The sequence below is a fragment of the Neoarius graeffei genome, chromosome 12 (assembly GCF_027579695.1).
Source record: "Neoarius graeffei isolate fNeoGra1 chromosome 12, fNeoGra1.pri, whole genome shotgun sequence".
NCBI classification, from domain to species: domain Eukaryota; kingdom Metazoa; phylum Chordata; class Actinopteri; order Siluriformes; family Ariidae; genus Neoarius; species Neoarius graeffei.
Window position 1 is genome coordinate 56,698,239 of NC_083580.1, and position 24,065 is coordinate 56,722,303.

General features: G+C 40.8%; 1 protein-coding gene across 2 annotated transcripts in view; it reads left to right on the forward strand.

Moving 5' to 3' along the window:
* Positions 1-24,065, forward strand: part of myo7ab (myosin VIIAb) — a 156,402-nt gene that overhangs the window by 104,691 nt on the left and 27,646 nt on the right. For both annotated transcript variants that reach the window (XM_060936076.1, XM_060936078.1), the window contains exons 26-35: positions 2,906-3,027; positions 3,560-3,686; positions 3,797-3,916; positions 4,891-5,064; positions 6,934-7,161; positions 10,259-10,429; positions 15,845-15,962; positions 17,867-17,993; positions 18,212-18,381; positions 18,476-18,666. In XM_060936076.1, the coding sequence (XP_060792059.1) occupies positions 2,906-3,027; positions 3,560-3,686; positions 3,797-3,916; positions 4,891-5,064; positions 6,934-7,161; positions 10,259-10,429; positions 15,845-15,962; positions 17,867-17,993; positions 18,212-18,381; positions 18,476-18,666 (1,548 nt within the window). The remainder of the gene's footprint in view (positions 1-2,905; positions 3,028-3,559; positions 3,687-3,796; positions 3,917-4,890; positions 5,065-6,933; positions 7,162-10,258; positions 10,430-15,844; positions 15,963-17,866; positions 17,994-18,211; positions 18,382-18,475; positions 18,667-24,065) is intronic.

Here is a 24,065-nt window from a genome sequence, read left to right on the forward strand (position 1 = left end):
AGGTTCTTCCAGCAGTAATACGGGCACTGGGATAAGTTCCAAGATGGTTGGAGAACAATCTTAAGTGCACTGGCATGGACACCCCAGTTGATTTTATTCAAAAAACTGCCCTCCTTGGAACAGCCAGAATTTTAAGTAAAGTGTTAGAATGATAAACAGCTGAAAGACATACTGCTGGAACTGTGGATTGCCTTAAGGTGACTTGTTACTTGGATACATAAGGATAACCCAAAACTTGAGATCTGATACCAGTGTATCCATCCATCCATCCATTATCTGTAGCCACTTATCCTGTTCTACAGGGTCACAGGCAAGCTGGAGCCTATCCCAGCTGACTATGGGCGAGAGGTGGGGTACACCCTGGACAAGTCGCCAGGTTATCGCAGGGCTGACACATATGTAGACACAGACAACCATTCACACTCACATTCACACCTACAGTCAATTTAGAGTCACCAGTTAACCTAACCTGCATGTCTTTGGACTTGCAGACATAACAAATGAAACGTTTCAGGAATATAACTTTTGACTTAAAATATGACAGATAATGAGACAATGATGTAAAGGAAGAAGGGATGCCAATTTTACTGGAAACACTTTTAACAGGAATGTATAGATCAATGTGAGCTAGCTAGCCAGCTAGCCAACATGCTATAACATGAATCTGGCTTTATTGGGATCTATTTCCATTAAAGGAGAAAATATAAACAGTACATTTTGCCATATTGTATCCAAAATGTCACTTTGGTGTATACTGAGGATATTCAGTATAGCTGCGCTCTTGCTCATGCGATATTGCTTAACTATAGCCTTTCATTACTTGTTGGCTACATAATTCTTGTAACTCCAGTACAAAACTAAAGAAGCTTCAGATGCGAGAAAGGTCTCGGTTGATCAACTGTGTTTGGTGTAACGGGGAAACCTTTAGCTCTACTGTTCCTGTAATATTTCCTAGAGACATACAGTTGTGGTCAGAAGTTTACATACAATGACATGAACATTATCTTGGATATGAATGTCATGGCAATATTTGGGTTTTCAGTAATTTCTTTAAACTGTTCTCTTTCTGTGGCAGAATGATTGTACAACATACATCTTTAATAAATAAAAAAACACTAGAATTTGGTGCACAAGTTTTAATTTTCTTTGGGTTTTTTGAAATCAACACAGGATCAAAATTATAGTTACAGGGTCAAAAATTTACATCTGCTCAGATTATTAATCCAGAGGTGCTGACACTTCCAAAATGTCTCTTACCTTGCCAAAGCTGAGGTCTCTTAACTTCCTGTTAGTGATCACAGATGCGCAGCTTGTGAACAGGCAAGGCAGGCAACTGCTTGGGGCCCCCTGGCCCTCCGAGAGTCGGGGCCCAAGGGCTTATTTATTTTGTTTTTTTTATTGTTTTTATTGTTCTTTACCATTGTATTTTCACATTTGGAATTTAAAAAACTTTGGTTTCATACATTTTTTGTTGGTGTCAGATTATTTATAACATATTAGTGATGAACACTGGTCAGAAGGGCCCCCTGGAAATTTTTGCTTGGGGCCACAACAGATTCTAGAATCGCCTCTGAGTGATCATGATTGACTACAGCTGGTAGCTTCTCTGTGCCTTCATAAAAAGGGTTTGTTTACAGCACTCATTGGATTGACCAACACACAGTAAAATGGGAAAGTCCAAGGAGCTCAGTGCAGATCTGACAAAGAGGATCGCAGATATACACAACTCCGGAATGTCTCTTAGAGCCATTTCTAAACAATTGCAAATTCCAAGATCAGTTCAAACAATTGTATCCAAGTTATTGTGAGGTGTAGTCACTTTGCCAAGCCACTTTGCTTCAAGAAAACCCAAACTGTCACCCTCAGCTGAAAGGAAATTGGTTTGGATGGTCAAGAACAACCTGGGAACCACCATGGCACAGCCCTGCCATGAACTGGAAGCTGATGGATCACTGTCTACAGTTCAGATCACCATGGACTAAGAGGCTGCTATCCAAGAAATAACCTCCTGCTCCAAAATTGACACCTTCAAGCTTAACTAAAGTTTGAAGCTGACCACACGGACAAAGAAAAAGCCTTCTGGAGGAAAGCTGTATGGTCAGATGAGATAAAGATTTAGTTGTTTGGCCACAATGACCACCATGTACAGAGGGACACTGTACCAGCTGGTGGTGGTGGTGGTAGGATCATCATGCTCTGGGCCTGTTTTGCTGCCAGTGGAACTGGTTCATTGCACAAAGTGGATGTAATAATGAAGAAGGAGGACTACCTCAGAATTTTTCAGCATAAACCATCAGAAACTTGAACACGACTTGGGACTTGGGAGTTACAACAGGACAATGACCCCAAACACGCATCAGAGCTGGTTGTGGAGGATAAAGCAGGCTAACATTAAGCTTAAAACAAGTCCTGACTTCAACCCTATTGAAAATATATGGACCGTGCTTATAAGTCGAGTCCATGCCAAGAAAAAAAAAAAAATTTAATTGAACTCTATGAATTCTACCATGAAGAGTCGTGAAATGTCTAACCAGAATTCTGCCAGAAGCTTGTTCATGGTAAACAAAAATGTTTGGTCAAGGTGAATCTTGCAAAGAGGCATTTTACCCAAATATTAGGTGTGCTGTATGTATATTTTTGACCCTGTGTTGATGTCAGAAAACCCAAAGAAAATTAAAACTTGTGCACCAAATTCTAGTGTTTTTTTTTAAACTAAAGCTGCATGCTGTACATTCTGCCACAGAAAAAGAACAGTTCAAAGAAATTACTGAAAGCCCAAATATTGCCATGACATTCATATCCAAGATGACATTCATGTCACTGTATGTAAACTTCTGACCACAACTGTAATCAGCAGTTAAAAAAGATAAGATTATAATCGTGCAGTGTTTCTGTTCTTGGTTAGGTGACCAAACACCTGACTGATGGTGATTGTAGTCTACAGTGGATGTTGGAAGATCGTCCCACTTCCAACCTGGAGAAACTTCACTTCATCATCGGGAATGGGATTTTACGCCCTACTCTGAGGTAAGTGATGGCAGATGAATCCTCCTTGCAGATTCTCAAATGTAATACTCTCACATGGATACACTGGGGATATGCATTTCCTGAAAATAGCCCTATAATGCTCAAGCTTTTTGTTTTAAGGGATAAACTTAAATTAATATGTCAGTTTCTTTATGAACTGCTGCTGCTGTTATTATGAAGACCGTCCTGTGGTCACCCTAGGACTTGTATTCTTCGTTTTGAACATCATTTTAACACACTTCGTGCTGTTTGTCTTTACTCTTCTTTGCCTGTCACCCAGAAGAGGATGGGTTCTCTTTAAAATCTGGTTTCTCTGACAGTTTTTTCAAGTCATTTCAGGGAGTTTTCCCTTGCTACTGCCCTACTGGGTTGCTGAAGTGGGATCTCAATCTATATACTATGAATTTCTGTCAAGTTGCTTTGTGGCGCTTGTTACAAGTGCTTTACAAATACACTAAAATCAGTCAAATTGAATGAATCTGTTGCCATTAGCGATACATGACATTATCCCATATTGTTTATCTTTTAACAGAGATGAGATCTACTGTCAAATATGTAAGCAACTGACCCAGAACCCATCCAAAAACAGCCACGCTCGTGGCTGGATCCTGCTCTCTCTTTGTGTGGGATGCTTCGCCCCATCTGAGAAATTTGTCAAAGTAACAGATTATGCCTTTATTTTTAGATCAATTTATCTAAAAGAGAGAAATGAAAACTGTTTTTGGGTCACAAATTTAATATTGCGCTTTCCTCGCATTCTTTATCGCAGTATCTGCGTTCATTCATTATGTCCGGACCTCCTGGCTATGCCCCATACTGTGAAGAAAGACTGACGCGCACTTCTCAGAACAAGACACGGACTCAGCCTCCCTCGTGGCTCGAGCTGCAGGTGCTGTCACTGTTTTCCCCTGCAGTCATTTTGCTCACTCATTTTTCTTCATTTGGCAGACACTGACAAGGCAGAATTCAATCCAAGTATCTATCTGAGCAGTTGAAGGTTAAAGTGCATATCCTGGACCAAATTCGTTTTGGGTTTTTTTTGTTTTGTTTTTTTATGAAAGTATGTCCCTTTACACACTCATCCAGAAGGGTAATTTTGCACAAGGCCATCTGTTTACAGCAGAAAAAAATAAAATAACAAAACGCGTCTGGAAAAATCCCAAGGGAGTCTGGAGCCAGATTCGTGACGTCACGTGCGGAAGCGACAGCAGGCTGTGAGAGCTTTGCACGGTTTCAGTGCACAGCCTGTGTAGACCAAGTTTAGCAGCTAGGGATTTTGCATTGAAATATGGAATTGTCACCTGAGCACAATGTTACTTCAACTTTGGATGAAGAATGTAATGTTGCTACACCCTCCTACGATACATCTGTTAACCATTTTAATAATTACGCGATAACGTTGAAGAAATTTGCAGAAAACCACCAGGTCGTTTTCTCATAAACAAACCAGCGCTGACGTAGGATTCAGAGGGAGGTGTCCCGCACGCGACGTCACGAAAACCAATGTTTGCCGGGAAATCCAAATGCCAAGTTTTTTCAGAGGCGGACCAATTCGCCTCAAATGGCTTGATTTCAACTGAATTTTTCTGGTATTGCGCAAGGTACAAAAATTGCACAAAATGCAGAATGTGACAGATATTTGACCAGAGTTTAATATAAAATAGGAGAATTACATTGATCTTGCTCCTGAATTTACCCATGATATGCACTTTAAGAGTTTTGCTTTACGGTGCAGTGATGGCTCTTTGGTGGTCGTCAGAGTTGAATACCATCCAGAATTATAACCATTGATCTAACAGTGCTATTACCTAAGAAGAAGTCATTGGAATTAGGATTTAATTGGATTTTTTTCTCCTCTTTCAGGCCACCAAATCGAAAAAGCCCATCATGCTGCCAGTGACCTTCATGGATGGCACCACTAAGACCCTGCTCACAGATTCAGCCACTACTGCTGCAGAGCTCTGTAATGCCCTGGCAGACAAGATCGGCCTGCAGGACCGTTTCGGCTTCTCTCTGTACATCGCACTATTCGATAAGGCATGTTCATCACAGCTTCTAGGTGTCATTTAATAATAACAATGCTAACACGTCTACATATTGTTAATGTTTTTATGATGCACTGTAATACATTTTGTGTTGCTACTGCAAATTTAAATGGAATAGTTCATAACATGGACATCATATACGATAAAGATAATTAACAATCATTCCACGAAATCACTATAGATAGCTGACGAGACAATGAGCACTGAGTGAGCTATAAACCATGTATGACGAGATTGAGTGAATAATCGTTTTATTCTATCCATAGTCACTGGATTTTAAGAAACAGAGCATTTTTATTTTTTGCAAATTTGGTAAACCAACAAAATAATTTCCGCTTAAGCCCGCTTAAGGCGACTTCTCGTCACAAGCGTATTGTGATTTTTGGACGCAAGTTTCCCCTCTCGGGTAGCTGAGTGTGCGAGTTATCTGCAACCAGTGGGCGATTTGGGGAGGGGGGATGCAAGTTACGTGGAAATCACATGAGTACTTCACAGGTGGGGATGTAAGTCACATGGAAATCACATGACTACTAAGCGGGCGGGGATTGGCTTAGCCTTTGGAGGTAATCGCTTCGTTATTGCAAAGACATGCACACGCAGTGATATCTCTGCAACAAGTCAGCAACTAGCGATTTTTTGGTCGCAGAATATCAAGCATGTTTGATACCTGCTATCCGTCACAAGCAACAAAAAATTGCTGTCGCAAATATCCGCACACTAAGCGATTTTTCGCTTGCGTCAGAAAGTTGCACAACCAAGCGACGGAAAATTGCCTGTGTGTGCCGGGCTTTAGAATGTAAAGAAACCGGTGAAATGACAGTAGCAATTTGTGAAAAATGCTATAATAATAATTCTTGAAAAATAGAAAAAAAGTTATGTTCTTACCATCAAATTCTTTTATTCCATATTTTGTTGCTGCTTTTTTTGTATTTTGGGGTCTTCTTCTTCTTCTTCTGATTCTTTAGGGGGTTTTTTGGCGGTTGGCAAACCAACTTAAAAGTGCATTACCACCACTGACTGGGCTGGAGTGTGGAACAGGAGATGTTGGGGGGGGGACTATATTCTTTTCACTATTTCTGTTTCTTTTAAATACTTGATAATTTTTGGGGTTTTCTTTGCGAGAAGAGTTTTTATTTCGTCCTTGGTTGGTTCATCAACACGCTCCGCCATTTTGTTTTTCTCTACTCACACTATATGAGCTGATAGCGTAGTAGTAGAGTAGCCAATCAGAGCGCACGATTGCTCATATCCAGTGAATGTGGATAGAATAAAAAGTGCTACAAATACAGAGACAAAAAAATTCAAAAGAACTTTAAGAGACTTAAAGCACTTAAGATAATTTAATCGACTTAAAAGTGATATAGTAGTACTTAAAATACTCCAGTGACTTAAATTACGGCAGAGATTTAAAATATTATAGACACTCAGAGAACTTAATATCTAAGACTTAATACTTCATATACCTAAAGTAATACAGAGGCTTAAGATACTGCAGACTTAAAGTAATAATGACTTAAAATACTTCAGAAAATTAAAAGCTTCAGAGAGCTAAAATGCTACAAAGTCTTAAAAATACATCATCACGAAATATGTCCTTTCAAACAGTTAGAAATAATCTGTGTAGATTAATAGCTGATGTGTGTTTAACTCCCAAGAAAGTACTAAAATTGCCTGCAACACCTCTCCACTTTTTCATCTTTGCACAAAAATAAAAAATGTCACGACCTATGAGTATGCATTAATATACAAAGGGTTACATTTTTGCTGTAACTGACATTATCTTTAACAAAATCTATTAGATATGGCATGCATGCACAAGATTTTCTTGTTGGTTTTCGACAGTCGTGTGGTATTTTCTCAGGTGTCATCTCTTGGCAGCGGGAAGGACCATGTGATGGATGCAGTGTCACAGTGTGAGCAGTACGCTAAAGAGCAAGGGGCTCAGGAACGCAATGCCCCCTGGAGGCTGTTCTTCAGGAAAGAGATCTTTACACCATGGCACAACCCTGCTGAGGACAGCGTGGCCACCAACCTTATCTACCAGCAGATCATCCGTGGAGTCAAGTTCGGGGAGTACCGCTGCGATCGGGTATGAGCTGTAGTTGAAGCATCTTACAGCAGATAAAACAATGTAACACACACATATATATGGGGCAGCATGGTGGTGTAGTGGTTAGCACTGTTGCCTCACAGCAAGAAGGTCCGGGTTCGAGCCCCGTGGCCAACGAGGGCCTTTCTGTGTGGAGTTTGCATGTTGTCCGCGTGGGTTTCCTCCGGGTGCTCCGGTTTCCCCCACAGTCCAAAGACATGCAGGTTAGGCTAACTGGTGACTAAATTGACCGTAGGTTTCTGTTTTGTGACTTCTACATTACTAGAAGTAGTTTTGTCAGTACAAAACATTTTAGAGTTCCAAACGGTCATTTTCCAGCACAAACTTTTCAGATTGAAAAAGAAAACATAATGAAGGCTGCTGGGTTTTGCCGCAGAATGAAGAAGCGAGTGTGACAGTCAAAGTGTCCAGAAGAACTGTAGCTGGTTCTGTAAGATGCTCAGTAAAACCTACAGCTCATTTCCTTATAAAACTGCACTCATTATACTTGAGTACGGAAGCCAAGAGAGGCCCTTCATATAATCCTTTTTTTTATTCACCTTGTTATCCCAAGATAACGACATAATTAATTCAGGATCTCTAGAAAACAACACAACTAATTCAAGATCTCGAGAAAACAAAACCGTTATTTTGAGATCTCGAGAAAACAAAACACTTATTCCGTGATCTCGAGAAAACAAAACAATTATTTCATGATCTCGAGTAAACAGCTGAGAAATGGTTCATTCAGGTGCACCAAGAGACTTGTGATATGCTGACTTTGGGGCTATTTCTCATTCTGTATAGACGCGACTTTGGTCATTAGAATGTCTGGAATAATCGATCACCTAATAAGGCAATATTTTGATCAGGGGTTGACACAGGGAGAGATTGCATTAAGTCTTTTAATAAGGGATCATTTCAAAATTAGTCCGCGGCACGGTGGCACGGTGGTGTAGTGGTTAGCGCTGTCGCCTCACAGCAAGAAGGTCCTGGGTTCGAGCCCCGGGGCCGGCGAGGGCCTTTCTGTGTGGAGTTTGCATGTTCTCCCCGTGTCCGCGTGGGTTTCCTCCGGGTGCTCCGGTTTCCCCCACAGTCCAAAGACATGCAGGTTAGGTTAACTGGTGACTCTAAATTGAGCGTAGGTGTGAATGTGAGTGTGAATGGTTGTCTGTGTCTATGTGTCAGCCCTGTGATGACCTGGCGACTTGTCCAGGGTGTACCCCGCCTTTCGCCCGTAGTCAGCTGGGATAGGCTCCAGCTTGCCTGCGACCCTGTAGAAGGATAAAGCGGCTAGAGATAATGAGATGAGATGAGTCCGCAGCACCTCCACAGAAGACTGGCCCCCCTCTCTCTCAAGGCATCGTAAAAAGCCATTTCTGCTCTGTTACATGTCCGCCAATTTCTAAGTCTTCGTTGTCTGACCCACAGGGGGCGCAGCTCTGCTAGAAATCGCAGCTGTTTTCTCGAGATCATGAAATAATTGTTTTGTTTTTTCGAGATCACAGAATAATTGTCTTGTTTTCTCAAGATCACGGAATAATTGTTTTGTTTTCTCGAGATCTCGAATTAGTTGTGTTGTTTTCTCGACATCCTGAATTAATTATGTCGTTATCTCGGGATAACAAGGTGAATATAAAAAGGTTATATGAAGGGCCTCTCGTGGCTTCCGTACTTGAGACCGCTATTTTATTTTATTAAGCAAAAGGTCGTCTCACACCAAATACTGACTTTGTTTCATTTATTATGGCTTCCTGCTGTTTATAGTTTTTTTTTAAATTGTTGAAACATTTCATTGCATTATTTTTTAAAGCCATTTTTGATCTACAGCATTTCTTTACATGTGCCTAAGACTTTTGCCCAGTACTGTATATATTTATTCTATCCACATTCACTGGATATGAGCAATCGCGCACTTTGATTGGCTACTCTATTGCTAGGCTATCAGCTCATAGACCATAAGTAGAGAAAAACAAAATGGCGGAGCGTGTTGCTCAACCAACCAAGCGCGAAATAAAAACTCTACTTGAAAACAAAACCCAAAAAAATTTTTAAAAAAGCAACAAAATATGGAATGAAAGTATTTGACGGTAAGAACATATCTTTTATTATTTTTTTATGAATTATTATTATAGCATTTTTCACAAATTGCTCCTGTCATTTCACCGGTTTGTTTACATTCTAAGCGGAAAAGATTTTGTCGGACATTTTGTATAAAAATAAAAATCCTCTGTTTCTCAAAATCCAGTGAATGTGGATATAATTAAACAGTTATTCCACTCAATCTCGTCATACATGGCTTAGAGTCAACTCGTCAGCTTCGTCTAATATCAGTTACGACTCAATTTTGTGGAATAACTTACGCCGCTTTTCCACTACCAACGCGGCTGAGTTGGGCTGAGCCGTGCCATGCTGAGTCGGGCTGAGCCGTGCCATGCTGAGTCGGGCTGAGCGGGGCTGTTGGAGTTGCGTTTCGACTACAACCGCGCTGAACCGTGCTGGCTGGAAGTGGGTGGACACATTGGGTGGAGTTAGCGAAAGTGGGTGGACGTCACGTGATGTCGTTAGGTGGCGCAAACAGTGACATCAGTGATCTTTTAAGCGGTAGTCTCACAACCCGGAGAGTAAACAGTACACATGGAGGACATGGAGTCATTAGTGTTGCTGGTCTTGGTGCTGTGGCTTGTTGTCACCGACAACGCCAACAGATACTGGCAAGAGCATATAGATGAGGCGAGGTGCATAAGGCTTCAGAAATTCTCGTAATTCTTCTCCTTCCGGGTTTACGGTGTTTACAGATCCCAACGTGCTCGCGGGGTGCGTGTGGGCATGTGAGGACACTCCTCCTCACCAATCAGTGCACAGGGGAGTGTCTCCTCACGCCCCTAGCCTCACTCAGCTCGGTTTGGCTCGCTTCAGCCCCACTCCAAAACCATGCGAGTTTTGGGGGCTGAGCAGGGCTGAAGCGAGCTGAGTCGTGCTGCTCTTAGATAGTCGAAACGCGAGCCGTGTCGGGCTGAAGCGAGCTGAAGTGAGCTGAAAAAGGGTAGTGGAAAAGGGCCATTATATATATAATAATTTTTTGTGATGATCATAGGAAGAGGACTTGGCTGAGCTGGCATCTCAGCAGTACTATATCGACTATGGGTCGGAGATTCTTCAGGAACGATTGCTGAGCCTCATCACCTCATACATCCCAGACCGAGAGATCAGCATGTCCAGAACTGTGGACAAGTGGGCCCAGGCCATAATATCAGTTCACAACAAGGTAAGCCTTTATCAGCTTATGTGTTAAACAGGACAATAACTTTTCCCTGAGGAAAAGAAATAAGAATATTATTTAAATTATCCAAGAGTGTTTTAAGCCTGTAAAAAATCATATACTCGACGATACAATATGGTCAATTCTACCAAAATACTGAGGGTGAGAGATGCAAATATAATAATGTATACTACGAAGTAACTCCTGTTAGTTTTTGGCCAGAATTTAAACTACAATTAAAACAAAACCATCTTTAACACTTTGTTAAAGGAGAACTGAAGGTAAATTTTTTTTATTATCATAATTCAATTTCTCATTTTATTAAATATAGGAATGCATTTTTGATTGCTACTTTGTCACTGCTATAGCAAGTTATGAGTGTTTGAAATATGCTATGTAATATATCAGTCCATATATCAAAGCAATGGCTGTAAACGAGATTCATTGAGACCTGTGCGAGACATCATAGGACGGAAGTAAAATATACAAAGTGACCAACATCTGCCAACGTTGTCAAAAGACGCTTGCGCCCTCTTTCAAATGCTGATGTAATCAAGTCGGAAGTTTTGTTTGTTTTGATAGCGATCAGGAAAGTTTGAAAAAAGTAGGCAGTAATCGTCATTTAAACTCGTTTTTGTGCAACATTTCGTTTGGAAAACAGTTTTCAAAATGGCGGCACTGACACCTGCCTGACACTTCACGTTTCGAAGTCTCGCACAAGTCTCGTGAAGATCGTGCGGATAAGCGACGCCTGCCGTGGACCAAACGAACTAAATTCAACATGGCTAAAAACTGAATAGGCCGATAAGTATAATATTTAATTGCAATTAGCTGCCAATACGAGTCACGATATAAGGTTACTAAAACCGAAAACGTAATTGAATAACACGTTAATTAAGAAATAAAGCAAGTTTAAAAATGACTTCAGTTCTCCTTTAAAGCAAAATGGCCTTTCAGTTTCATAAAATCGGTGAAATTTAGTTCCCTCTGAAATTTGGTCATTGTGATATATGTTTACTTCTGTAATATCTCACAAAATATCAGGCCATTCTGTGGCTGGGAAGTTATTTAATTTGAGGGGATTCCCTAGCAAATATTGTGCATGAAATTGTTCGCTTTGCGCAGTCAAGCAGACGGAGGAAGTTCGTGTGCGCATGCGCAGGTTTACCTTGACCGTGCACTGACAGTTACATCATTCTGTTGCTAAACGAACAGCTGATCACACCGAGCTGCTCGCTGACCGCCGATATTTATTACTTCGGTCCTGCATTTCCTTTCCTTTGCAACATAACGTCTTTTCTTCTCACTTTCCGTTACTGTAGTCGGTCTTTCCAGTTTCATTCACATGCTCACGTCCTCCATTTTTCTCTCCTGTTTCAAATTTGTATCCCACAATGCCTTGCGCGAATGGGGAAAGCCCACTACGTGATGCATGACATAGTATCTTGAATTGGGTCATGGTGAAGCAGGAAAAAATAGCGGAGAATTTAGGGCCACGTGGCCCTAAATTTATTAATTGTTCTATTTTTAAAAAACTAATAAAATTGGAAGTCTGTGATTTGAATTCAGTAGCTTTTGGTCCACTAAACAAAAATAATTGGGTGTCAGGGAAAATTCTTTTTATGACCTACACTTGAAAAATCTGAAAGGCAGTCTGTCTTTAAAATAGGGGTTGTTGCAGCAACCTCATATCCCCAGTGCTCATTTATCTGCATCACAGGTGGCAAATAGACATTGGTGCAAAAACAATGGCTGACTATGGTTCTATATTGGGCCACAACTTTCAGCCATCTTTAAATATGCCCTGCCAAGTTGGCCCAGTGTAATTTTGTCAGCTGGGAAAAAGTTGAGCCAGATTTTAGATATAGGCAATATAGTTATTATGGCAATGGAATTTATTGAAAATGGTTCCAAAGAGACCACTTTCTGCTTTGGAGCTATTCATTAGCTATTCATTATCTTGGACAGAATTGCAGTGAGAAAAAGTCACATGTACTCTTCAGCCATGTTTAGATATACGTAGTGCTGAATCATGCGACTTGCATCCATTATATATTTAATAAACCCATTTTCACTGGTCAAAATATTGCCACTAAGAACAAAATGACAGTGAGCTGTTCCGTTTGGGAGCCAAAAGAGTTGGGTCTGAGCCCAGTGTCATTTTATTGTTTTGTAACAGCACAGGCAGGAGGACATGGTGTTTTCATTTTGCATATTTATGCAGATTAATAGATCATTGCATTTTTATGGGAGTAGAATTGTAGATGTTGTTTTAAGCCATTGTTAACATCACGTAACGGAATGTAAATTATTTTTAATGGTCAAAAACTAAAGAGTTACTTTAAGTAGTTCAAGTACAGTGGTGCTTGAAAGTTTGTGAACCCTTTAGAATTTTCTATATTTCTGCATAAATAAGACCTAAAACCTCATCAGATTTTCACACAAGTCCTAAAAGTAGATCAAGAGAACCCAGTTAAACAAATGAGACAAAAATATTATACTTCCTCTTTTACTTATTGAGGAAAATGATCCAATATCACACATCTGTGAGTGGCAAAAGTATGTGAACCTTTGCTTTCAGTATCTGGTGTGACCCCCTTGTGCAGCAATAACTGCAACTAAACGTTTCCAGTAACTGTTGATCAGTCCTGCACACCAGCTTGGAGGAATTTTAGCCCATTCCTCCGTACAGAACAGCTTCAACTCTGGGATGTTGGTGGGTTTCCTCACATGAACTGCTCGCTTCAGGTCCTTCTGCAACATTTCGATTGGATTAAGGTCAGGACTTTGACTTGGCCATTCCAAAACATTAACTTTATTCTTCTTTAACCATTCTTTGGTGGAACAACTTGTGTGCTTAGGGTCGTTGTCTTGCTGCATGACTCACCTTCTCTTGAGATTCAGTTCATGGACAGATGTCCTGACATTTTCCTTTAGAATTCGCTGGTATAATTCAGAATTCATTGCTCCATCAATGATGGGAAGCTGTGCTGGCCCAGATGCAGCAAAACAGGCCCAAACTATGATACTACCATCACGTTTCACAGATGGGATAAGGTTCTTTTGCTGGAATGCAGTGTTTTCCTTTCTCCAAACATAACGCTTCTCATTTAAACCAAAAAGTTCTATTTTGGTCTCATCCATCCACAAAACATTTTTCCAGTAGCCTTCTGGCTTGTCCACATGATCTTTAGCAAACTGCAGACGAGCAGCAGTGTTCTTTTTGGAGAGCAGTGGCTTCCTCCTTGCAACCCTGCCATGCACACCATTGTTGTTCAGTGTTCTCCTGATGGTGGACTCATGAACATTAACATTAGCCAATGTGAGAGAGGCCTTCAGTTGCTTAGAAGTTACCCTGGGGTCCTTTGTGACCTCGCTGAGTATTACACGCCTTGCTCTTGGAGTGATCTTTGTTGGTCGACCACTCCTGGGGAGGGGAACAATGGTCTTGAATTTCCTCCGTTTGTACACAATCTGTCTGACTGTAGATTGGTGGAGTCCAAACTCTTTAGAGATGGTTTTGTCACCTTTTCCAGCCTGATGAGCATCAACAACGCTTTTTCTGAAGTCCTCAGAAATCTCCTTTGTTTGTGTCATGATACACTTCCACAAACATGTGTTGTGAAGATCAGACTTTGATAGATCCCTGTTCTTTAAATAAAACAGGGTGCCCACTCACACCTGATTGTCATCCCATTGATTGAAAACACCTGACTCTAATTTCGCCTTCAAATTAACTGCTAATCCTAGAGGTTCACATACTTTTGCCACTCACAGATATGTAATATTGGATCATTTTCCTCAATAAATAAATGACCAAGTATAATATTTTTGTCTCATTTGTTTAACTGGGTTCTCTTTATCTACTTTTAGGACTTGTGTGAAAGTCTGATGTTTTAGGTCATATTTATGCAGAAATATAGAAAATTCTAAAGGGTTTACAAACTTTCAAGCACCACTGTATAAATAGTACATCCTACTAACTCACATTTAGGCTTCTTAACAGGCAGTAGTCATGTAATTTTCCTGGAAACCTTATTTCTCACTTTAATCAGCAGTGGAGTTAAATAGTGTCTACTGTTTAAATGTATCACTGTGCTCTCCGAGACATTGCTGCCATTATGTCTCTAACTGTACTGCTGCCCGCTGTCGTTAACACTTGGCCATGTCTCGTTTGCTAATCTATGTTTGTGCCAGTATTCTCATTATTATCTGCTTCTTCTTGCTGTACATGGTGTAACAGGTTGTAATCAGAATTGAGACTGAATAAAATGGTAGAACAAATTCCTTTTTGGCGGCACGGTGGTGTAGTGGTTAGCACTGTCGCCTCACAGCAAGAAGGTCCGGGTTCGAGCCCCGTGGCCGGCGAGGGCCTTTCTGTGCGGAGTTTGCATGTTCTCCCCGTGTCCACGTGGGTTTCCTCCGGGTGCTCCGGTTTCCCCCACAGTCCAAAGACATGCAGGTTAGGTTAACTGGTGACTCTAAATTGACCGTAGGTGTGAATGTGAGTGTGAATGGTTGTCTGTGTCTATGTGTCAGCCCTGTGATGACCTGGCGACTTGTCCAGGGTGTACCCCGCCTTTCGCCCGTAGTCAGCTGGGATAGGCTCCAGCTTGCCTGCGACCCTGTAGAACAGGATAAAGCGGCTAGAGATAATGAGATGAGATGAAATTCCTTTTTTTTTTTGGAGATGAGGTGATGAGGGGAATGCAGAACACAGCAAATCACTTTTATTAGACAGCTAGATATAAAGTACCTACTTCTAAAATGACCAAGCATTTGTTTCATGCCTAGATTTGTCTCTTTTGCCAAAAGACAGGAGTATCTTACAGGAAAATATGGAAATTTGGAAACACATTAACATGAACTCAAAGTGGAAAAGGAAGATCCTTATTGAACATCATATGCTGGTGGTGATGGGACACAGCATATCACACGAGTATCACAAGGAGAAAGCATCACAATTTTTGTGTGAAAGCAGCCTAATACTAGTTTTACGGACTCTTCCTTTAAGTTCTTTTTAAAATTGCAAATAATGCAATTAGATTAAAAAAAACTATCACTGATGAGACAACACATTGGAATTGTACTCCTCTAACATCTTATAATGGATTAAAACACACTCCATGTTAATTCTCTTTAGCTTTATGGAGCAGATTGAGGACTGACTGATGATAACTCAAGAAACATTAATTGCCCTTTCCCTCTTTCAAAGGTGGCTGGTTTAATTAGCCTTCAGCTTCCCATAGGCCAAAGTGATGGACGTGAATCTTTAACAATGGAGAAAATCTATATTATGAATCATCTGAACAGCTTATTATTGCATATGCTCATTAGATATGATGCACACTAAAAGGTCTTGTGAGGACTGATGGTGGCAGCAGAGAAAGAAGTTTGTTATTGACCATTTAACATCTACAGGGAATCTACACACAGAAGAGCTGTGATCCACAGAGAGTGAAGGAGGATGTGGTGGATTTCGCTCGGTTCCAGTGGCCTTTGCTTTTCTCACGCTTCTATGAGGCCTTCAAGTTCTCAGGTATTGCCATTGTTGAGCTCAGGCACATGGTTTTACTGAGTAACATACATCAACAAGTGTTGCCAGACAAAACAAACCTCGCCCAGCAGCACTTATTTTGTACCTATATGTTGATAATGGTCATATTTCTCAATCATCAGCTGTCAGGTTCTAGTCCTATGAAAATCCATGACCTTGAGTTTGACATTTCAAAGTCATTCAAGGTCACAGTGCCAAATGAAAACCCATATGGCACTTCCTATAAGTTGATAATGGTAAACATCTGTCTACCATCAACTGTTTTCAAGTTACAGCCCTCTGAAAATCTGTGACCTTGAGTTTGACCTTTCAAGGTCACTCAAGGTCAAAGATCATGGTGCCAAGTGAAAGGCCATATGGGAGTTCCTATATGCTCATAACAGTAAACATTTGTCTATCAGCAACCATTTTTGAGTTATAATGGAAAATGTTATTTTGACCGAAAGGTTGACCTTTCTGGTGGCCTTGACCTTCACCTTGACCCGATTACCCCCAAAATTTAATCAGGTAATCTACGGACCATTGCCCACCTACCCTGAAAATTTGAAGTCAATCGATGCAACCGTCTAGACGCTAGATTGTTAACGGGCAGACACACACACAAACAAACAAGGTCAAAGGTCATGGTGCCAAATGAAAGCCCATATATGACTTCCTATATGTTGATAATGATAAACATCTCTCTATCTCTAACCATTTTTGAGTTATAATGGAAAATATGCAAATTTTAGCAATGGCCTTGACACCCCCCCCCCCCCCCCCCCCGACATTTGACTCCCAACCACTAAGAAAACTATGAGAGATATCCCATCATGTAGCATATCAATGGAAGCAGAATTACAAGATGAACATTTTGGAATTGGTTTGAAGTAAATATGATGAATATGAAGGAAGAGAGTGCGAAAAAAACGATTTTGACCTTTTTGGTTACCTTGACTTTGACCTTGACTGGATGACCCTCAAAATGTTGGAGGTTCTATATGAAACCAATGCCAATCTATCCTGAAAGTTTCATGAAGATTGGTCCAGCCGTTTTCCCGTAATGTTGCTAACAAAAAACAAACAAACAAAGAAACCCCACCGAAAACAAGACCTCGCCCCCTGGTGGACTCCGTACTGGGCGAAGTAACAAGGATGGAGTTGATGTTAAATTTCATCAACCATCATAGTTTATTTAATGCTAGCTAGCTTGTTACAATATAAATAATAGTTATCCTAAAATCAGCTAGCTTGATAGTAAAGGTTGGACACTGCTTTTAAATACACAACATACCTAACATTAGTTAGCTTACTGTCCAACAAGTTAGCTACCTAAAATAAGATTATGTCTACAGAGAAAGTCTAGTAATCTAATAATCTATTTAGCATTATCTAAGCTAGTTAGGGGTGGCATGGTGGTGTAGTGGTTAGCACTGTCACCTCACAGCAATAAGGTCCTGGGTTCAAGGCCGGCGAGGGCCTTTCTGTGTGGAGTTTGCGTGTTCTCCCCGCGTCTGCATGGGTTTCCCCCACAGTCCAAAGACATGCAGGTTAAGCTAATTGGTGGCATGAGTGTGAATGGTTGTTTGTGTCAGCCCTGTGGTGACTTGTCCAGGGTGTACCCTGCCTCTTGCCCATAATCAGCTGGGATAGGGTCCTGTAGAACAGTGGCTACAGACAATGGATGGATAAGCTAGTTAGCTAATATTAGCTGTCATAGAACTAAACCCAGCATTTTATGCAAAGCAGTATCAGGCTGAAGAAGGGGTAGTGATGATATGACATGTTCGAGTGCCCTGCCCCATAGTTAAGATGCCTAAAACTAACACTTGTGGTACTTAACTTTACTGCACTTCATAAGTAAAGACTGTTTTTGAGATCACATGTTCAATGTTGTAAATCTCCAGGACCCAGTCTGCCAAAGAACGATGTGATAGTGGCAGTGAACTGGACTGGAGTTTACTTTGTGGATGAACAAGAGCAGGTCCTTCTGGAACTTTCTTTCCCAGAGATCACTGGTGTATCTAGCAGCAGGTACAGTAACGTTTTAATTGTGTTCTTCTGAGAACCACTGAATATTAAAGGTAAAATAACTGGACTACTGTTTTATGACAATATTCTTCATAAAGCACCCTCTGTTCTATTGATAAACCCTCTGTAATTATACACCAATATGGTGGAATATGCCATACTGTACCCAAGAAACTTACCCTTGCATTCTGATAGTGAGATTTTCTCTGCTCCCCCTACAGAGGAGGAAAGCTCCAGGGCCAGAGTTTCACCCTGGCAACCGTTAAAGGAGATGAATACACCTTCACCTCCAACAATGCTGAGGACATTTGTGACCTGGTTGACACCTTTTTAGATGGTCTGCGCAAGAGATCAAAGTTTGTGGTGGCTCTTGCAGATAGCAACAACCATGGTAATCCATATGGACCACTTCATAGAGGTAATTTAGAGAATAACAGTATACATTTCTTTAATTCCTGACTCTTGGCGTACGTTGCTTTCTGTAGATGGGCATGACTCCTCGTTCCTAACATTCTCAAAGGGAGATCTTATCCTGCTGGATGAACACACAGGAGAGCATGTATTGACCTGGGGCTGGGCCCACGGAGTCAACGACAGGACCAAGAAGAGAGGAGACTTCCAGGCAAACAGTGTTTATGTGCTTCCCACCATATCCAGACCACCATATGATATTGTTGTAAGTCGGTGTTTCTTTCAGCTAATAAGTATATTACCGTACATGATATATCACCTTCTCAGCACATACTGTATAAATGTTGTGCATATGGTGGTAATTTGATTTGCAAATAATGTGCTGCTCCATGGTTGCTTCCTTGCTTCTTTCCATGTGGTTGAAGCATACAGTATTTATTAATTTAGCCCAAATCTGCAGCTATTTTAATGTTGTCCAGTTTTTAGTATTATTGTTGTCACTTCACAGCTCCAAGGTCCCTGCTCTGACCCAAAGCTCAGGTTACTGTCTGTGTGGAACATCACGTTTTCTCTCTGTATCCATGTGATTTCTTTTGGGTTCTTCGGTTTCCTCCCACCTCTAAGAAACATACTGTTATTGGATTGGCTACTCCAAATTGCCCCTAGTTATGAGTGAGTGTATGAATGTACTGCATGGTGCCCTGCAACAGACTGGTGTCATGACTCGGGTGTATTCCCACCTTACACCCAGAGCTTCCAGGATAGGATTGGATTCCATCTACAACCCCGATTCCAAAAAAGTTGGGACAAAGTACAAATTGTAAATAAAAACGGAATGCAATGATTTACAAATCTCAGAAACTGATATTGTATTCAAAATAGAACATAGACAACATATCAAATGTCGAAAGTGAGACATTTTGAAATTTCATGCCAAATATTGGCTCATTTGAAATTTCATGACAGCAACACATCTCAAAAAAGTTGGGACAGGGGCAATAAGAGGCTGGAAAAGTTAAAGGTACAAAAAAAGGAACAGCTGGAGGACCAAATTGCAACTCATTAGGTCAATTTGCAAAAGGTCATTAACATGACTGGGTATAAAAAGAGCATCTTGGAGTGGCAGCGGCTCTCAGAAGTAAAGATGGGAAGAGGATCACCAATCCCCCTAATTCTGCGCCGACGAATAGTGGAGCAATATCAGAAAGGAGTTCGACAGTGTAAAATTGCAAATAGTTTGAACATATAATCATCTACAGTGCATAATATCATCAAAAGATTCAGAGAATCTGGAAGAATCTCTGTGCGTAAGGGTCAAGGCCGGAAAACCATACTGGGTGCCCGTGATCTTCGGGCCCTTAGACGGCACTGCATCACATACAGGCATGCTTCTGTTTTGGAAATCACAAAATGGGCTCAGGAATATTTCCAGAGAACATTATCTGTGAACACAATTCACCGTGCCATCTGCCGTTGCCAGCTAAAACTCTATAGTTCAAAGAAGAAGCCGTATCTAAACATGATCCAGAAGCGCAGACGTCTTCTCTGGGCCAAGGCTCATTTAAAATGGACTGCGACAAAGTGGAAAACTGTTCTGTGGCCAGACGAATCAAAATTTGAAGTTCTTTATGGAAATCAGGGATGCCGCGTCATTCAGACTAAAGAAGAGAAGGACGACCCAAGTTGTTATCAGCGCTCAGTTCAGAAGCCTGTATCTCTGATGGTATGGGGTTGCATTAGTGCGTGTGGCATGGGCAGCTTACACATCTGGAAAGACACCATCAATGCTGAAAGGTATATCCAGGTTCTAGAGCAACATATGCTCCCATCCAGACGACGTCTCTTTCAGGGAAGACCTTGCATTTTCCAACATGACAATGCCAAACCACATACTGCATCAATTACAGCATCATGGCTGCGTAGAAGAAGGGTCCGGGTACTGAACTGGCCAGCCTGCAGTCCAGATCTTTCACCCATAGAAAACATTTGGCGCATCATAAAATGGAAGATACCACAAAAAAAGACCTAAGACAGTTGAGCAACTAGAATCCTACATTAGACAAGAATGGGTTAACATTCCTATCCCTAAACTTGAGCAACTTGTGTCCTCAGTCCCCAGACGTTTACAGACTGTTGTAAAGAGAAAAGGGGATGTCTCACAGTGGGAAACATGGCCTTGTCCCAACTTTTTTGAGATGTGTTGTTGTCATGAAATTTAAAATCACCTAATTTTTCTCTTAAAATGATACATTTTCTCAGTTTAAACATTTGATATGTCATCTATTTTCTATTCTGAATAAAATATGGAATTTTGAAACTTCCACATCATTGCATTCCGTTTTTATTTACAATTTGTTCTTTGTCCCAACTTTTTTGGAATCGGGGTTGTACAGTGCCAGTCAAAAGTTTGGACACCCCTTCTAATTCAGTGTTTTTTTTTCTTTATTCTTATTAATTAAAAGACACTTCACATCGTAAAGTAATGATGCATGTCGTTTCTCTTTACTCAATTGAGCGGTTCTTGACATAATACTGATTACTACAGTTGTGGAATAGGGCTATTTACTGCATTTTTATTATTTACTATTTATTGTTTGATCTCAAATGCATTAAGAATGCAAGAAATTGCACTAATTAACTTTTGATGAGGCACATCTGTTAATTGAAAAGCATTTCAGATGACTACCTCGTGAAGCTGGTTAAGATAATGCCATTAATGTGCAAAGCGTCATCAAGGTAAACGCTGGCAATTTTGAAGAATCTAACATATGAAGCATATTTTGTTTTTTTTAAACACTTTGTTGTTTATCACATAATTCCATATCTTCTTCTTTTGGCTGCTCCCGATTAGGGGTCACCACAGCGGATCTTTCATTTCCATTGCTCCCTGTCTTCCACATCCTTTTCTACCACACCTGCCACTTTCATGTCCTCCCTCACCACATCCATGTATCTCCTCTTTGGCCTTCCTCGTTTTCATGTGCCTGGCAGCTCCATCCTCAACATTCTCCTTCCAACATGCTCTGCATCTCTTCTCAGGATGTGCCCATACCATCTCAGTCTCATCTCTCTTAGCTTAATTCCCAAGCTCTCCACATGTGCTGTCCCTCTGATGTGCTCATTCCTTATCCTGTCCAACCTTGTCACTCCCATCGCAAACCTTAGCATCCTCAACTCCGCCTCCTCCAACTTTGCCTCCTGTCTCTTCGTTAAGGGTACTTACCACATAATTTCATATATGTTTCATAAATCATGGGGGGAAGCCATGGCCTAATGGTTAAAGAAGCAGCCTTGGGACCAAAAGGTTGCTGGTTCAATTCCCTGGACCAGCAGGAATGGCTGAAGTGCTCTTTGAGCAAGGCACCTACTCCCCAGGCTGCTCTGGGTATGTTGTATGTTGCTCGGGATAAAAGCGTCTGCTATTTGCCTGTAATGTAACCAGTGTTGGGTAAGTTACTTTAAAAATGTAATTCGTTACAGTTACAAGTTACCTTGTTTAAAATGTAATTGTAGTGTAACTTTTTCAATTACTTTTAAAAAGTAATGTAACTAGTTACTTTTGGATTACTTTTTAATTACTTTAAGGTTTTAATGAATATTGACCCATGTTCACCATTTAATTTTTGAAAACCGACAGTGTGAACCTTAAAGCAGTACTAAGCTGAGAGGGAATTGCTGACAAGCAATCACAGGAGGTCCATAAGAGATGCTTGCACCGTGCATGTGATTCTCAGACTCCTGTCATAGGGGCCATACTCTTCTGTTCCTCCCCTAGGCTCTACTGTTTTCACAGTTTGCAGACTACACAAGCAGGTTCAGAAACCACTTCTTTCCCACAGCGGTCACCTTATTGAACTCTTCCCAAAGACCAGTCTTTCGTTCCCCTCTATCCACACCTTACCATCCATATAGTGTTCCTCTTCAATTCACATCTGTATAGCCCTATCTACAGTGGTATAGGATTACCTGTATAATGATTCCATCTGTATTCATCACATTTATTTATACCATGCTATTTTTCATTGCCCTGTGCATTGTACTGCCATAACTACATTGTACATACTCTGCGCATACATGCTCTGCACATATAACCATCTTTACTTACACTAGCTGTAAATAACGGCATTTTGTCTCTAAATACTGCATTATGTGCAGTCTGCACGTGTTGCACTTGATTAGATGCCAAACTGCATTTCATTACTTCATACATGTGCAATGACAATGAAGTGTTCTACTTTAATCTAGTAATAAATAACCAAAGTGAGACTTTTACATCACATTTTATTTTTCTTGTTTTTCTCTTTGCTTGTAAAATGAAACATGGCACAATACAGCCCATCAAGAATTAAGACTGACGATGGGTAGTCAGTCATTGAACATTTAAGAGTCAATGGAATGTTGATTACAAAAAAATACAATAAACAATAAACACATTCAAGTGAATGGTAGTAGCCTAGCACGTAGCTAACTAGGGAAACGACATGTGTGCTTAACCGTTGTTGTGATATATGACATTGAATCAATCGTACATCATTATATTATGTTGCCCACTGGGATTAATAACAACGATGGTATGTAGGTGGGTGTCAGTTGTTCTAGAGCTGGTAGTTCAACATATTTCGTCAGCATAGCCTACCTTGCTGTTAATGTGCTTACAACCTCAAAATGAATGCCTTCTGATCGGAAATAAACCAGTGAGTTGCACTTACCTCTAAATGTTTCCTTAGGTTTGACATAGACTGCTTCGACGTGGACAACTTCTTGATGGCCGGCAAACACTGCTTGCATTGGACAGTTAAATTTGAGCCATTTTCAGTGATGTAGATGAAATGCTTCTTAAATTTCCAATGCTTGAAGGCGTCTGACATGACTGCTGCCAGGGCCGTAACCAGGATTTTTCAAATACCGAGGTCAAACATTGCGATACATCTTATTTGCCAAAAAAAAAATGTCCTAATATGGTGACTTTTCATACATTTTGGAAACGAGTCAAAATCACAAGCCCAACAAGATGAACATGTACATAGGTGAACATGTTTATTTTAACAATTTCAAAACTGCACAATCACAAAAGTATTTTGTGTGTATGTGTGTGCGTGCGTGAGTGAGTGAGTGAGTGAGTGAGTGTGGGTGAGTGAGTGAGTGAGTGAGTGAGTGAGTGAGTGAGTGAGTGAGTGAGTGATGGAGTGTGAGTGTGTGAGAGTGAGTGAGTGAGAGTTTGAGTGAGTGATGGAGTGTGAGTGAGTGAGAGTTTGAGTGAGTGATGGAGTGTGAGTGTGTAAGAGTGAGTGAGTGTGAGTGGGTGAGAGTGACAACGCAATCTAGCCGAGCCTGAATGGACTTCAATTGCTTTTTAAAAAATATCTGCCCTTTTCAATAGCAAAATACTAGACGGTTATTGGACAAAACCGACTAAAACGCTCCATTCGGAGACTGAGCCTCACTGGAGATGGGAGTCAATAAGAGGGGCGGGACAAGACTTCCCGAGAGGAGGCTCATCTCCAGCTGCTGATCAGAGGAGGAGCTGTGAACGCGGCTGGGCTGTTCATGATTGACAGAAACCAGTCAGAGGTGGTACATCATGTTGTAAATAAAATGTGAACATAATAAGTTTGCTACCCGTTTTCATTTCCGTTCGAAAATACAACCAATGATCAAAACAAT